This window comes from Triturus cristatus, chromosome 6, assembly GCF_964204655.1.
Source record: "Triturus cristatus chromosome 6, aTriCri1.1, whole genome shotgun sequence".
NCBI lineage: Eukaryota > Metazoa > Chordata > Amphibia > Caudata > Salamandridae > Triturus > Triturus cristatus.
This window is the reverse complement of record NC_140589.1, coordinates 496,638,611-496,655,331: the sequence shown is the minus strand read 5'-3', so window position 1 is coordinate 496,655,331 and position 16,721 is coordinate 496,638,611. Positions and strand designations below refer to the sequence as shown.

The window sequence follows — 16,721 nt, the reverse complement described above, 5'->3', positions numbered from 1 at the left end:
AAGCACTCTGATACCCTTGGGTCTTGCCAGCGCTATATAAACCTCTTTATTAATAATAATAGTAATCAGTGGCCACAGAAGCTGACAGTATTCTCATATTGACAATTAAGGCTGGTCTAGAGAGCATTGGCTTGCTTCCTGCAGAGCTGAGCAGAGTTCTGCTTGCAATATAACTTAGCAGTCCTAGGGTATGCTTTAGTGCTATCTAGCAACATTGCAGTGCATTTGAACAAGCTACCCTGAGGCCAAAGCTTAGCTGATCATTTCATATGTAACCAGATGAGCCGACCAGGGCAATTACTAAATTCCTAAAATCACTATTCAGGCATTGCATTTTTCTATATGGAAAGTATTTGGCAAGGTCCCCTGGTTCATGGGAGCAGAATACACTCAAAAAAGGGTCCCATCTGATCCCCTTTTAACCAAAGCATTCCAGCCATATCCTTTAGTTATCCTATCAGGAGAAGAGCAGAGTCAGTGCCCTAAATGATGCCGCCCTCCAGTGCTTTTGTCACTGTGACTGCAGAGAAAGTCAGATGGATATAGAAGACAGAACCTGCCTACTCCTCCTTCCCTCAAGAACAAAAGGACCTTCTGGAGAGAGATAATGCTTTACTTAAATGCTTTTAAATGTGAAGACTATTATAGCAGAAACTCAAGCATGCAATTTTAAAAGGCAATCAGTGCACGCCTCAGAAATAAAGAATTACAAGTTTGTGTCTGTTTTAGTAAAAAAATAAAAAATATGTTATTCGGACATTCACAACGGAAGTTAAATCAAGGTCAGTTTTTGGTTTGAATTTCAAATGTCAAAAGTCATGTTAATGAATTTTGTGGAGATGCGGTTGGGTGGGCAGATAGCCCACGTAAAGCAGCCTTAGTCACACACATTAAGGTAGGGCAAGCCAGGGCTTCAACTGCCAATGGAAATCATAAGAAAATGTATGAGGCAAATATATTAAAAAGGGGTGATCATTACCTTAAAAATGTATAATTTTATTAATAAAAGCTGACGTCCAAGCGGCAAAGATTCAACAACAACCCTTGGCCTATGGCATCCCTAGACGAATATGTTCCTAGATCCAGGCAAGGGTCTTTATCCAACTGTCACTTTTGACAGTTGGACATAGGGCTTGATATTTTAAGTCTTAATCTTTTTAATCTGGGAGGAGAAACTGTCCAGTCTTTTTTAAAGTCGTGCTGATGGAACTGAACACATATCTCAAAGAACCATTTATTGTTTCGTATTCATTTTACTTTCATTATTTTTCCGAGAAAATGGGTAGTGGGTGTACGAAATTTTTCTCAAAATAAGTTAGAAATATCATTAGACCTGTATGTCTTTTAATAGTTCATAGTCACCAACAATCGTTTTACGCTCCACCAATACAGATGAACAGACACAACGGGTTGATTATTTTCTCGAGGAGCAGGAACTACTCAACTAGTAGATCACATAATTACATTTAAAATTCTGAAATATTTGAGGTGCCCCTAGATACAGAATTATTTTGAGCAATTAATTATTAATTTATAAGAGGGAAGAGGGCACTGGTTAGTAATAATGTCCAGCCAGGTTCAGGAAAGTCACCTTATCTATTATATCCTTCTTATTTCAATCCGATTCCAAAGTGTTGCTCGTTGGTGCTTTTTCTGTCATTGTGATCGGCTTTACATTATTTCAATTGATCGTCATAGGCAAAACAGAGTAATATTATATATATATATTTCCTTAGACACCTCGTGGTCTATAATTTACGGCAATAAATTGCTTATGGAATTATGTAGCGAAGATTGGAAGGATGAGTGTGGTAAGAATTTCTATTTACCAATTTCACTGTGCTTCATGCTATATATCCAATGGGGTTTACAGCTACAAAAAACCGCCGACGACTGGGAGATGCATTTAGTGGCAGCAGGATAGCTTTACTTCATTCTTGAAAATTGCATAATTGATTTTACTAATATACCAGCTCGTGAGTTCCTGACAATGTCGAGCCCTCTGCAACTCAAATTAAATGTATTTAGGAACGAGATTGGAGACGTATGCAATTGCTATTAGAACTATAACTTGAAATATGCAAATTGTATTTACTTCTGTTCAGAAATGTTTACCTGAGCTTCGAATTACTGCAAAGTAATTCAGACTTAAAGCAGTAGGTGTAGGCCTATGGTACTTGGAATGGATTGTTCTATCCCTTCTCTAGCAGCTAAAGACATGAGTATTACATTTTAATATATTTTGCAACAACATTCTAGGTTTTGTTATATAATCATTTGGCAGCTGATTTGGCTGGTGTTGCAAATGGCCCTTTTTGCATGGTCACCCCCAAACAGTTTGCCTACCTCCTCCAATTTTTCTGAACTTCTTTTAGCTGGTATTAGGATTCTGAGCACTTTACCACCGTTAACCAGGGCTAAAGTGCAAGTGCTCTCTCCTCTGTACACTGCGGTATTGGCTCATACTCAATTGGCATATTTGGTTTTCTTATAAGTCTCTAGTGAAGTGACACTACATGTGCCCAGGGCCTGTAAATTAAATGCTACTAGTGGGTCTGGAGAACGGATTGTGTTCCCCCCTTTTAAGTAGCCCTTTAAACATGTCTCAGGCCTGTCATTGCAGAGCCTGTGTGTGCAGTTTAAACTGTCATTCTGGCCTATCAATATAAACCTTTTGTCAGGCTCAAACCTTACCTTTTTATACATATATCACCCATAAGGTAGGTCCTGGACAACCCAGAGGGCAGGGTGCAATGTATTTAAAAGGCAGGACATGTACTTTTCAGTTTTACATGTCCTGGTAGTGAAAAACTCTCAAATTAGTTTTTCACTACTGCAAGGCCTATCTCTCCCTTATAATAATCATTGGGATTACCTTAAAAGATTTGTATAAGTGAATTGGCACGAGATAAGTACTTCGAGTCTCTATAGTCACAATTTAAAATCCCAATTCATGGTGTCGTCGGATCTTAAATTGCAATTCTGAAAATGCCACTTTTAGCAAGTTGGCCTTTGCTTGCCTTAGCCATTTGGTGCCTGCAGCCTGTCTCAGATGACATGACTGAGTATCAGTGCTTAATTTTAGCCAGTGGTGTCCGGTGCTTGGCACCGGCACTTAATTTTCGGCACCGGCGCTTGAGACAGTCTGCCACAAAGTGGCGTTGTCTGGCTAATTTAGAGAGGACCACAACAACTGTTAATTATTAATTCAATATACATGAAAAATTACTACTTCCAGCCACCCAAGGTCATTCTTATAACTTTGCGGGCCTAAAATAGTCTGAATTGTCTTACTTGTAGGAGTGTGATGGTTAGTAGTTGTGTTATTACTATAATTGGCTACATGGCAGGGGCACTGTGTGATGCAAGCTACAGTGGCCTCTTGATGAGAACCTGGCACTTATTTATTTTTACAAATTAAGCAGTGCTGGCTGTAGCGGGCAGTTGAGCTTTGTGTATTCCTTCTAGGTGGCCTCACACAATGAGAGCTTAGGTGTGTCTCAATGGGCCATCTCTGGCAGGATGGGAGGGAGGAGGCGGGCACAGCCTCACTTTCACCCGTATAGGCTGTGTCAGTCCCCAAACAAAGGGCTGCGTATCCCCTGTAGTTAGTCTGGAGCCAGGGCAGGCGTCGCAGGATACCTGTGCACTTCAAAGACATGTCTTTTGAAGCCTTCCCCACTTCAAAGGCACCACTGGTTATAAAGACTGGACTGAAGACACTACCACTTCAGTACACTTCTGGACCTGTAGATCCGTAACCAGGAAGAAGGACTGCTGTACTGCTAAAGGACGGCCAATCTGCTGGACTGCACTCTGCGGTACTCCTGTTTGGCTGTGCTGATTGGCTTCCGGCTGCCCTCTTTCCTGGATGAGGAGCACTGGACCTGCATCTCTTGACCCCAAAACCCAGAGTGACTCTAATGGATAGTTGGTTGGACTCCTGATCTGAAGCCTCAGGGGCATAACAGGCTTCCACCTCCTGCACCTAGACTCTGCCATCTGTAAGTCTACTCTGCCAAGTGGTGCCAATCCAGTCCGGGTCCCTTGGAAGGGGGCCTTAGATGCTTGCCGGCGGAATTGACGCATCTTCTCTGCTGAGCAATGCATTCCCAAGCAGAACTGATGCATCTCCTCGGCTGAGCGGCACACCCCCGAACAGAACCTGTGCATCGTCCTCGGAACCGCCACTGTGTGATGCTTTTCCCGGTGCAAGCTCACCGCATCCCTCATCAACTGAAGCCTCAACGACGAAACTCTGCATCGCGGCTTCACCGCTCATTGGAACTGATGCTTTGCCTGCTCCTCGCATCCTCGACACTGGACTTTCCATCGCAAGCCCCATTGACAGAATCCTTGATGTCGAAGCATCAGGACCTCACACCATAGCCTCGCTGCATCTCAGAAATGACGTATCTCCTCTGCTGCTCAATGCATCTTCGACGCGGTTTCACACAAAGCTCCGCAACCAGGATTTAAGGTACTCTTTTCGGTGGAGCTAACTGGGTCCCTGTAGTCAGCCCACGCTTTATCAGGGTTGGCCTGAACTTATGGCTTTGTCCCAGTCTGGCACAATTAGATATCCTCAGTAGCACTTTGTGCTTTTTGTGCTAATTTTCACTATAAACTTTCAAAATCAACATCTCCTTTTTTTCTAATTGGATTTTTTTCGCTTTGGTCTTGTTTTCTTTATTAAACTCAGATCTATTTTTCTAACTTGGTGTTGGATCTTTTTGTGTGGTATTTTCACAGTTTTACTGTTTGAAGTGTTGCACAATACTTTACACACTGCCACTAAGTTAAGCCTGACTGCTCTGTGCCAACCTACCTGAGGGTGAGCACAGGTTAATTTAGGGTTTGGATGCCTCTTACCCTGACTAGGATTGTGGTTGCTGCTTGAACAGGGCTCATACCCCACTCAACCAACAACCACATTTTTAACAGCTGGTATATGCCTAACGTTGTGACAGTACCTTGAGGATTTAAATTGGCATTTGATGACCATAGCTATTTGGTAGACATGTTGTTACCAAGTTTTGATAATATACATGGAGTGGGCTTTAGATGTACCCAGAGGAGTACTAGTCTCTCTCATTATACTATTTCCTATTGTTGTATCATTTGTTTTCCAAGAAGAACGCCAATGGAATACAAGATTGACTATTTTAAATGGTACATTTCCTGGAATAACTCCTTTAGAATACGTAAGAGACTATTGTACATTCGAAAAGTATACTCAATTGTTGGAATGTTTGTCACATTCAGTTCTTCATGTTGTATATGCAATCTATACAGAAAGCAAATCATTTTTGCTATTTATTTTCCCGGCATTCGCAAAGCCAATAGGACAGGTTTTTGTGTGATAAACAGCATTTGTGCATGCTACACATGTAAACTGCATCTATGAAGGCCATGTTTAGATGCACTGGCACATTAAAGGTAGACTAACTGACTTCATCAATGTTTGTTATTTAAAGTTATTTTATGTGTCTTTGACGTGAAAGCATTTAGTGAAGCCAAGGGTCAATTGAAACATCCTTCTTCAGATGGACATATCATCATCAATTAGCTATGTGTAGAAACATTTCTGGATCTGTTATATGTGTTTTTTGTGATGGAAAGTCAGGTAGCTCCAGAAAATGAATGACTGGATGACAGTTTTCCATTTTCTCTTCAACCTTTACAATACCTTTCAGAAACACATATCTACTAAACCTTTGAACAGACAGTAGCCTCCCATTTCTAGCCAGAGGCTTCAACCAAGGCCCTAGCACTGGATTTCTTTCCACAGAAACAGTTGTGGATCCAGTCATGAACAATTTTATTTCTCAGTTATCCCTGGTTTAATTATTAAACTCAGATATAAATATGAAAATATTGCCTCTATTTTTGATACTGCTATATCGTTAAGGTAAATATTACACCCCATATTTGTATACTGCACAATATAATTTCCACTTTCCAATGAGAATGTCTCCACCTGTTGGTCATGGTATTTGCAGGGCTTTAGAAATGTCTGTGTTATTATAGTTTGCAGTAACAAACCCGTTATTCACCATATTCTTTAGCTTGGTATTGCCTACAAATTGACTTCTTGACTACAGTTGTAGTAACACTTAACCTGTATAAACACAACCATCACTTGAGGGTCTCCCATCCAATTAATATCTTCATTTGGCAGCTACCTATGATTTACCGTGAGAAAGCCCTTTGATGGGATGAAGCACGTGTTGGCTGTTCTGTTCACTTTGATGCTTACAGAAGCTCTTCCATTGACCTATGGTTATTCGAGACTGATTGTTCTTCCAGTTGGTCAAGAAACCCCTTAGGGTAGGAAAATGCTTCATTGGTAAGAACATCCTGCTCTTCAAATATTTTCACATAACAGTGGGTTTAATATCCAACCTCCCTTGGCTCGTAATCTATTCAACAGACTAATTAGTATATGTTACTTATAGTGGGTGCTTTATAATAACTGGCATGTGTCAAAGTGGTTGCTGTCCCTTCTTATACCTTTTTCACTAGGTGCAGCCTATCATCTGGCCGCTGCTTGTGCTCTACTATGTCACCATGACCATCATATTGTAAAGGCGACCATGCTCTGTAGTGAAAGAGGGGATTGCTGGCTCTCTGCCACCTTAACTCTTCTACAACTACATGGAGAATGCTCGATTTGAGCTTCCTACCCTGTTAGAGCACCAGGTCTTCAGCACTGGAACAGTGGGTGGGGGGGTGGAGAGCTCCATGGCAGATATTGTTGGCCAGAGGAACGAATGTACAACTCACCGCGTTGTTATCATTTTTTGTGGGTCACTGAGTTTAGATAGCCAGGGTCAGTTGCTGTCACAAGTATTGTGATTTTGGACAGACAATTCTTGTTCTGTGGCAAGGTAGTAAATGGTCTAACAATTTACGCTAAACAAACTTTGCAAGTTCACCTAGATTGAAATACACTGTCGAGAGTGTAATGAGACAGCTACCTAATGTAGTGCCACGACCTGTAATAGTCAGAGTTCTGACAAATGCCCATAAAGCCTAAGAACTAATATTGTATGATGAGCATTTAAACTGGTCCTGTTGCATTTCAGCAAAAGATATTTAATAGATAGCACTGCTTCCAAAATAGTTACTTGATTTACATGAAGACCAGAGACGAGGGCCAGGGAAGCCCTGCATGCCCATGTCAGCAGTCCTGTCGCCCTCCATTAGCAGGAAGTTAGAGCTTCCTTATTTTCTCATGGTAATTGGTGCATGAGTCGCTCTTGGGTCAGAGGTTCAGGAAACATAAATTAGAGTAATTGCTGTCGCTGTGGAAAGCCTAGCCCCCTGACATGCTATAAATGCCGCAGCCATAGCACGAGGGCCATGGGTCTTATCTGACTTCAAGAGATAATCGCTGCATGTGTCTATGTGGCACATTTATTACCGAGCTGCAGATCTGAATATATGGGGCCATACATCATTTTCATTAAAAGTAATCCTCTTCCCCATGCTGCCATTATTAATTAGACTCACGCAGAGAGTCGTTTCTTCCCAGCTCTGCTAAAACAATTAAGGCCAAGATCAGTTGTGGATGAACGAGGTGATGATTTCTCCAGGGATCTATATGGAGGGCTCTTTCAGAGGCGAATGGCAGCACTGCAGGGACATAGTGTTCTTTCTGGTGTGCGTTCGTTGTGGGTGGACCGAGATGTGTTGATATGCAGCTAAGGACGTGACTGTCACTGGCATACTAGCGAGCCAGCTTTTTTGTTTGCTATAACGGAGAAAATAAACTCCTTTCACCCACTCCATTTACTTTGTCCTTGGCTGGTTGAATCCTGTGCAGGTACAGGAGGCGTCACGCATCTTTAAGATCTCGCAGAACAATGTGCATTTGAGAGAAAAGAAACCAAAGCAGAGAGCAGACAGGGGACCACGAACTCAACCTGCCTGAAGGCCTACCCCTCACTCGTGACATACAGTCATTTGGCCTTGAGAGGGGCGAGTATTCCACATTTGGATTCAATATTATTGAATTTACACTGCTGTTCAAGAACTCCGAATTTTGAGCTTCCTGCAACATGTCCCTCAGTTTGGGACAAGGTGAATGGTTTGTGAGTGAAGAATTATGTTGCACGCATCATGGTGTCTCTGACGTCAATAATCATGAGCTTAGGCTCCTCGTCCAGGGTCACCACGAGGTTAGACTTCCTGCATGGGAAGATTCGTCTATGGTGAGAGGTTCTGGTGATTTTTAGATGAATGTTACACCAAAGAGAAACGGGGTGTCATTTAGATCCAGGTGGGTGCCCCCTCCCCATGCCACGATAGTAGAGGCTCTGTCAGGCGTCTCTGAGGCAAACGTGCTGCATTAATCGGAGTGGCTTAGATGAACGCCGAGTGGTCGGTCATATCAACACAACCTGCTCAGCATTATCGGTTGCTTTGCAGAAACAAACACCAATAGTTGGAGTTTTGTTTCTGGAAAGTGAAATAAATTTCCTATGTCTCACTGGGAGATTTCTTCATACACAGGAGGGGCATTTCTTGCCTGGTGGTCTTGGGAAGGAAGAAACAATTATGGATGCCTTGCCCTCAACAGGGTAGGACATCCACTATTGTGACCTCGGGGTCCAGTGGCAGGTGATCAGGTGAGTCAAGATTTTCCATCGGTGGAGGCTCAGCCATCACAAACATAACAGTTCCTTCACCATGAAATCAGTTGGGAAACTCTGCGTAGAGGGACAGGAGCTCTGCCAATTTACGGTGGTACTCTTACTCCACCAAACCCTCAGGAAGTGACCTTGGAGTCTCTTCTGAAGAATTTGGAAACATGGCTATTCATAGGTTAATAACCACCTGTTTAAAACGTGGCATCTTTTTCTAGAATAATTTTCATTATTTTCAATTTTGTAAGTAGCATTGATTTTTTTATTGGGATTGCCTATCTCTACACAAGTGCTTAACATGTCCCTAGGACTAGACCGGGTCTGTAAGAATGGGAAGCCCTTTCAATACCAGCCCAGACACATAGCCAGTGTCACTTTACATTTTATTTTGGATGTCTATCGAGCAGCTTATGAAGCACTATCTGTACACACCACTTAGAGGGAAATACACTACTTCTCTGAAACAGTACGTATAGCTCTGATATGGTCAAGGGCACTCAGGTAGAGGAATTTGGCTTGGCATGAATTGTTGTAACATGTGGTGCGACCCATTCCTGAAGCGCCTGACACCCTGTCATATGCGTGTGTAGGGATATACTGAACCTATTGATCATTGGTTCAAGTCATCTCTTGTTTCCTGGGGCTCAGCTGCTAGAAGGATTATCTTTAAGTACAAGCAATCATGCAGATCTTTTCTTTGAAACTAAAAGAAACCTAAGAACCTAAACGAAATTTTAATTCCAGGCATTTATGTGAGCAGCTGCCATTAGTTTCTGCGTATGCCATCTAAGTCGCGGTCTAAAATGTATATCTCCTACTCAGTTGCACCCAAAATAAGTTAAGCAACCGTGCTGGAGAGAGGCAGTCACCCTACCCCCGCACACGTTCCTGTCATCTGCATCTTGACAACATGGAGCATAGATGGCATTTCTGTAAATCTTACCTCAGAGTTCCCATCTCCAACAGCAGCCATCCAGCTCCACTATGGACAGGCAGAGAAGGAGGATAATGCTGGGGTGAGGGTGTGCACAACTTCTTTAACAAGATAACACATGTTTCCGATTACCTTTGCAGAGGCCCACCTGGCAAACTCAAATAAAAAGCTAAATCATTCTTCAGCCATGGCCTGACTGCCCTTGCCCTTGTAATGGACAGCTAAGCTTGCTGGCAGCCATTGTTGAATAATGGAAGAGTGGCCGTGGAGTTTAGCCTGGATAGAGGTACTGCCTCCACCTAAGTCTGAAAAGCAGAGTTAGGCCCTCATATAGGATGATGGGTGGTTCACAAGGCCAGCAGAGGGATGCCCTTAGCTGAATTGGTAGCAAACCATCTACTAAGCTTATCAATCTCTACCAGGCAGATTTTCAGCCAAAAGTACTGCAGCTTTGATGAGAGGATTCCATCTTAATGGGCCCACTCAGTAAAACATATTTTTTCTGAAGACCAAAAAAATGTCCATGACAACCTGGGAGTTTTCTCTGTGTGTCGGAAGGGGGCCTTTCTTATTTTCCTGTGTGGGACCATCAACCTTTCCCTGGTGATCCTGAAAAGGAAACATGTGTGACAGAGTGACCACCTTAAATAGGGTGCTTGCTCTGTCACACAACATTACTTGAGGATATCCAGTGTGAGCTGTTGTTCAAAGGTTTCTGCCAGCAGGGGCTGTAAACGTTTCCACTGGCGAAACCATTAAAAGCTCCCCAATGAGAAACATGGCACTTTCCCCAACTTTGTATAAAGGAACAGAGAAGGAGAGCCTTGAGTTTGGTGGATGGGAGATCCACTCCATCCACTGAACTCTCAATGAAGCCCTGAGTCTATTATAGGAGTCACTGCTCTCTTGTTATGACGAGTGACTGCCATAATTTGGAAGGGGGAGTTGGGTAGGCTACCATTTATGTATTTAACCATTGCACTTCAGATTGGGGAATAACTAACACTGTAACATAAAGGCACACATTTAGGCATCTGTACATTTCAAAGGAAGCCTGAAAAGTTGCCGCAGATAATGTGAAATTCCAGGTTCATTAATTTGAAAGGGGTCTTGTAAAATATGCAGTGTTGCTACAACTAACATATAACCAGGGTGATGTGACACCTGGATGTTAGATTTTACAAATTTAAACAAACCACTTTTGCAGTTTTTAGGTCGAAGCCTGACAGATAATGCATCTGTCTGGTTTGAAAACGACATCATGGAGACAATCGGAACGCTTCCCTTGGAATCCATTCTGCCCATTGCTTACCATTGGCTTTGTGGTTTGAAACTCACTGTCTTTCTTTCTTTCTTTCTTTCTTTCTTTCTTTCTTTCTTTCTTTCTTTCTTTCTTTCTTTCTTTCTTTCTTTCTTTCTTTCTTTCTTCCTTTCTTTCTTTCTTTCTTTCTTCCTTTCTTTCTTTTTGCTAGCTTTCTTTGTTTTAGACCGCCCAGCTTGACTTTGTCCCCTCCGTAGCCCATATTTTATTGACTGTATCCTTCCGAGTGCTCCCTTTCTGTAAAAAGGCCTTTAAATCTTGTTCTTATCTTGTTAATATTCCTGTTTTGTGGTGCCGCTCCCTAACTGCAATGCACAGAAGAGTTTTCTAATTAGAGGCTCTTTGAAATGTGTTGCACTTGAAGAAAGTCTGTAATCGATTTCTTAAAGATTTACATGTTTCCGTCCTTTCATTTGCACACAAAATTCTGAAAGTGTTAAACAAACAGCACGATTCATTTGACATATCATATACATACCATAGTTCCTGTATTTGGTATATCCCGAAATCTATCCAAAGTCTGAAATTTCTGATTTAATTCTTGGAACAGCTCCATATGCCTCTTCCTTGTATGCATGACCTTCTGTAAAATGAAGCATAATTACCCGTTTTTAGAGACAAATATGGTAAATGTCTTTGTAAATCACCCCCTCCGCCCATGCGACAGTATCTTGCATTTCCCCTCATCTCTCAGGCAGTGCAAACATAAATTGATTGCAATCTATTTAAGTGTCAAACGTACATCTTGTAAAGGAATGTGTGATGTTCTTTCATTGATTTGTCACACCTGCAACTACAAATACATGCAAGCTACATAATCGTGATGACTGTGACAATCAACACTACTTCTGAAAGTTTCCACATTTTAAGCATGCAAAGAAGATAAGAATGACCTGCTTGCAACGATGCCACCAGTTCCTCATTAGTATATATGTTACAGAAACATGCTTCATTGGAAGCAACAGTGAATGTGAAGTAGCCATAGCGGATAAAGGACATTGGAGTCGATTCAAAGTATTTTCGCACACAAGTGAGCATCTACCTGAGCAAAAATTGGAATTTACGACAAGGAATAGAAAACAAGTGGAAGCAGGGAGATATATGGCGGCATATGGAAACAATACTTTCACATAAATACAAAGAAAGAGTAAAAAATATAGGGGTATATCAACAAGGTCTTTATTTCTGCTTTTTTGGCTTTAAAAGCCAAAAAAGCAGAGATAAAACTAGCGCCCTATCAGCAACAGGGTGCTAACACGCAAATTTGCATGTTAGCACCCTTTTACTCTACGCTTCCCCTTGCATCTCTAATGAGATGCAAAGGGGGCGTTCTAGAGTAAAATAATAGGAGAAATGTCGCTAGGCGACATTTCTCCTATTATCAAGGATACCGCTAACCCGGTTAGAGATAAAAAAAAGCAGCGCTAACCGCGGTTAACGCTGCTTTATTATGTCTGGTATTTTTCTGACTTAGCCATGATCTATGTAAGGTGGATATCATGGCTAAGTATGTCTAGCCCTATCAGCAAGCTATTGCCAAACCTTGGGGGATTATCGCTGTATTTCCAGCGATAATCTCACACTTTGCGCACACTCAATTGTATCGCTTTGTAGATAAGCGTTGCTGATAGCACGCTATCTCCGCAATAAAATTCAGAGTTGGCCAGCGATAATTATCCTCACGTTAAGAGCGCTGAGCGATAATTATCGCCGGCCCTTGCTGATATGCCCCATAATGTGCATGTGCGCATCTACCCCAGTCCTAAGGCTGTAGGATTTCTTTGTGGTACACCGTCCTTAGTCGCAGGGTTAATGCACCATGAAAAGTATGATACACTGTATTTTTCTGAAGTACCTAAGAAGCTTCTGTGGTTCTTAGATGTCTAGGCCTAAATAGATTTCCTCTTCCTATATGCCTGAGTTTTGAGAACCAGTAACATTTAGAATATTTAATGATTGCGGATTTATGTAACATGAACCAGGTCTCCAGAGGTGTATAAGCACTAAAGGTGAATGGAGTCCGAAGACACCGACATTTTGGGGAACATTTTGGAAAAACAGAAAGAGTACCATACACGTAACAGGGTAATGCAGTACATGACAAAGGCCAAAGAGGTAATCTTATACGGATGCCTCTGAAGCAGGGGTCTCCATCCTTTTCTGTAGTAAGATGTACTTTTGTCCAATGAAAATCATCACGAAATACTAAGAGTAGTGATGTAATGGTGACCATCCGGTCTAAGATTGTCAGCAGTGGTAACATCAGTACATTAAGCAGGGTTGCCATCAGTAAAGTATGCATTAAAGTCCTAGCTGCAATACCCCTGACACCAAGGTAATAATATGAGTAATACATCTCTCCAACTCAAATAGCAGCTTTAAATACATTTTGAAAATCAACACATTTTCTCCAAACATCAGTTTATGAGTTATAAAAATACACACATTTTCGTCTCAATTACATGATTTTGTACTTTTGGTACGCATATAATAATTCAACCAGGCAAAAGCTTCTATAATAATAGGCTGGGTTGAACCTAGGACAGCTTCTCACAGGCACCTAGAGAGCTATTGGTAGCTCACAAAAGCTACTCGTTGGAGACGCCTGCTCTGAAGTAAAAGATTGAAGGTTTTCAAATAATAACTAGAAACAACATCCCTACGGGAGAAGGGAATGAGTGTCACCTGACTACCAGATAACCAGAGCCCTTAGCGTCTCTCAATAGCTACGCAAATGTGACATTCGGGGAATGGGGCCAGGATGGGCTCGAACACCTGAATGGGACAAGAACATGGCAAAAACCAGTTTCCCAATATACAAATATATTTTATTCGAATTCAAATGATAGATGATTATTTTAAAGACTCTATATAGTATTCAAACTAGATAATAAAGCAAGTCAAATTAAATAGACCTGTACATATTCTTTTCATATGAACACCCACCAAATACAGTGATGTGATTCATACGATGTCCCCCAGTCAAATAATAACACAGAAGATAGAACAAAACTGAAGATAGGCTGAGTGCATCCAGCGGCTAGTGTTTTACCCGCTAAGCTTAAAAGCAAGCATTAGCAAAGCCAATAGGTCTCCTCAATGAGAGCCTATTATTTGTAGCCATGTTATACAGCATTGCAGCTACTGCGTAGCATGGCTAAATATAGTTTTTTTTAAAGCGCTATTATGAGGCCATTGCTAATGCAAAAGCACATTAACACTGGCTGCATTATAGTGTTTTTTTATTATTTTAACAGTGAGCTCACCGCCACCTCTCTCCTGCCCTCTCCCATACCAGTGTCCTTCTCTATTTATGTGGTCTAATCCCTCAACCCACTAGGGAGTAAGCCTGAGTGGTCCTGAGGGGCTGGGGAACCACATTGACAACCGGAAAGGAATGTGGAGAAACTCAGAGGGGGAGAAGTACACAAGGGCGACAGCTTAAGAGTGCTTAAGCAACATGGAAGGAGAGACTCCCAACCTACTCCCCCTTATGCGGGGAGTGGGTTGAGGGACGAGGCAACGTGGGGGGAGAGGACAGACAAGAGGCAATGGTGGAGCACACAGACTATGGAGAGTGGGCAGGAAGGGCTGTGGCAAGCCCACAGGCAGTGGAGGGTGAACACAAAGGACTGTGGTAAGCACATGAATGACAGCGAGTGACTAGGAGGGACTGGGGCAAGGACACGGACAAAAGAGGGTGGGCTGGAGGGGCTGGATAAAGCACATCAACAATGGAAGGAAGGCAGTAGCAGCTTGGGCAAGAACACAGACAATTCGGGATTGGTCTGAGGGGCGAGAGCAATCATACAGGGTCAACAGAAGGGGGCAGGAAGGGAATTTGGAAGGACATAGAGGGTGAAAAGTAAACAAGGATGACAGCTGGAAAACACACCCACGCTCATAGAGTGCTTAAACAAAATGAAAAAGAAGCAGCATCTGATAAAGGAAGCAGTGGAAGGACGCAGTAGTGTTTCCATGCTCCAGGGGAACGGAAAACACAAGAAAATGAAGGAAAGCCTACAGAAGCTGGCGAATAAGAAGTAAACAAATGAAAGTGACAATGTAGGCAACCTATGGTAAGCAATGGGTGGCCTCTAAGCCCACTTTAAGCTAACAAAAGAACTTGCAAGAGACCTAAGAAGGGCAATAGTCTTTCAGACCAAGTAGATACAAATGACTGCTGATTTCACAAAGAAAAGTTTTCCACGTATTAAGAGGGCTGGGAATGACAGTGTCAAATATTTTAGCTGTGGGCTCTATGTGTGGGAAAGGGAGTTGGGGTTCACGAGCTGAGCAGGTGCTTGGGTAGTGCGGGGAGTCTGCTCTTTCATTTGTATTTGTATTTGTATTTGTATTGGCATTTGTAGGGCGCATAAATCACCCGTAGGTTTCATAGCGCCAGCAGATACTCAGATGGTGTGCGTGTGGTCACTCAACATTGGAATAGCCAGGTTTTCAGGAGTGCTGGGGGTCGCGTAACTTTGTAACTTTGTAACTTTTGGCCAATTGCCTAGTCTTTTTTGTGGAGGGTGTAGAGATCGCTTATGTTATGAGATGATTCCTGCAAGTTACCTTCTCAATCAGGAATGAAGCAGCACTCCTGGCTTCCTTTGCAAGGGTTTCCTAGCCTTACTATCTGCCCAAGCACAATAGTTTTACCTTCCTGGTCTAAATAGCCTCCACCAAGGCAGATTCTGAAAATGCTGCTGAAAATCTCCACCACTGCAAGGTTCTACGCTATGAAATGGCCTTCCAACATCCACCTCAAAAGTGAAGGAGATCCACTAAAATGTTGCATAGATCTGTAAAGATTCCTCGACTTTACATAAGTCTGGGCAAGGGACCTGACAATATATGTCGCACAGCTCTAAGTCCATGGCCATATTGGCCAGAGAGCTTTCTGACCAGTATTCTCAGTCTTCTGTTGTTCAAATGCGTAAATCCAGTTTGGGCATCTGCTGCCCACAGGGTGTCAAAAGCTTCACCATCGTCTCAGGATACAGTAGCTTACTTATGGCCAGGAATACAACTTTAATATTAAATATTGGCAGGGGCGTAATTGATCCTGTGCAGAGTATTATAGCTTTCACACCCATCATGCCCCTTGCTTCTCCAACCAACCAGTCATAATTAGATAATTTAAGAACAGTGTGTAACATTTTGAAAACAGCCTAAATAAATACATTTAATTCACTAACAACATGGATACTGGTAGATTATTGTTGAGCCAGTTAGGCATTTAATATTTCAATAATTGCTATTCATGAGATACGTTTATATCAAGTAGATATAAAGGCATGCTAGTTTTACTATTGGTTGACCAGACTAAAGACATGCCTTGTGCTGCCTGTGAGGACAACCAGAGAACAGCTATGCTTGATAGAAATGAGCCACACAATGGACCACTTCACACCAGAGTTTGGAAAATTAGTATTATGTTATTAGATGCATGTAGGGGAGCTGAGCAAATGACCTAAGCACATCTGCTTGGGTCAACTTCTTTATTTCAATTCCTAAGTAATTATTAATAATTAGTAAAACTGAATTATTTCGAGAAATACAAGAATAATAAATACTTGTGGTATAGTCACTAACATTCTAGTCGTATCCTTTCCCCCTTTACAAAGAAATATCTCAACAATCATGTTTATGAATATATGATTTTTTGGTACTTGATGTTATGTTTAAGAATATTCTAACTACACAGATTCTAGTATTAACTTAGTTATTCAGTTTAAAACAGTGCTATATTACCTTTGTTTCATATATTTGCCCAAATTACAGCATGCCAGCCACCAAGACCAGACATTTG

At 41.9% G+C, this 16,721-nt stretch overlaps 1 protein-coding gene across 4 annotated transcripts in view; it reads right to left on the bottom strand.

Moving 5' to 3' along the window:
• ADGRB3 (adhesion G protein-coupled receptor B3) overlaps positions 1-16,721 on the bottom strand; it is a 1,641,523-nt gene that overhangs the window by 11,219 nt on the left and 1,613,583 nt on the right. For all 4 annotated transcript variants that reach the window (XM_085610901.1, XM_085610903.1, XM_085610902.1 and 1 more), the window contains one exon: positions 11,385-11,489. In XM_085610901.1, coding sequence (XP_085467027.1) covers positions 11,385-11,489 — 105 coding nt within the window. The remainder of the gene's footprint in view (positions 1-11,384; positions 11,490-16,721) is intronic.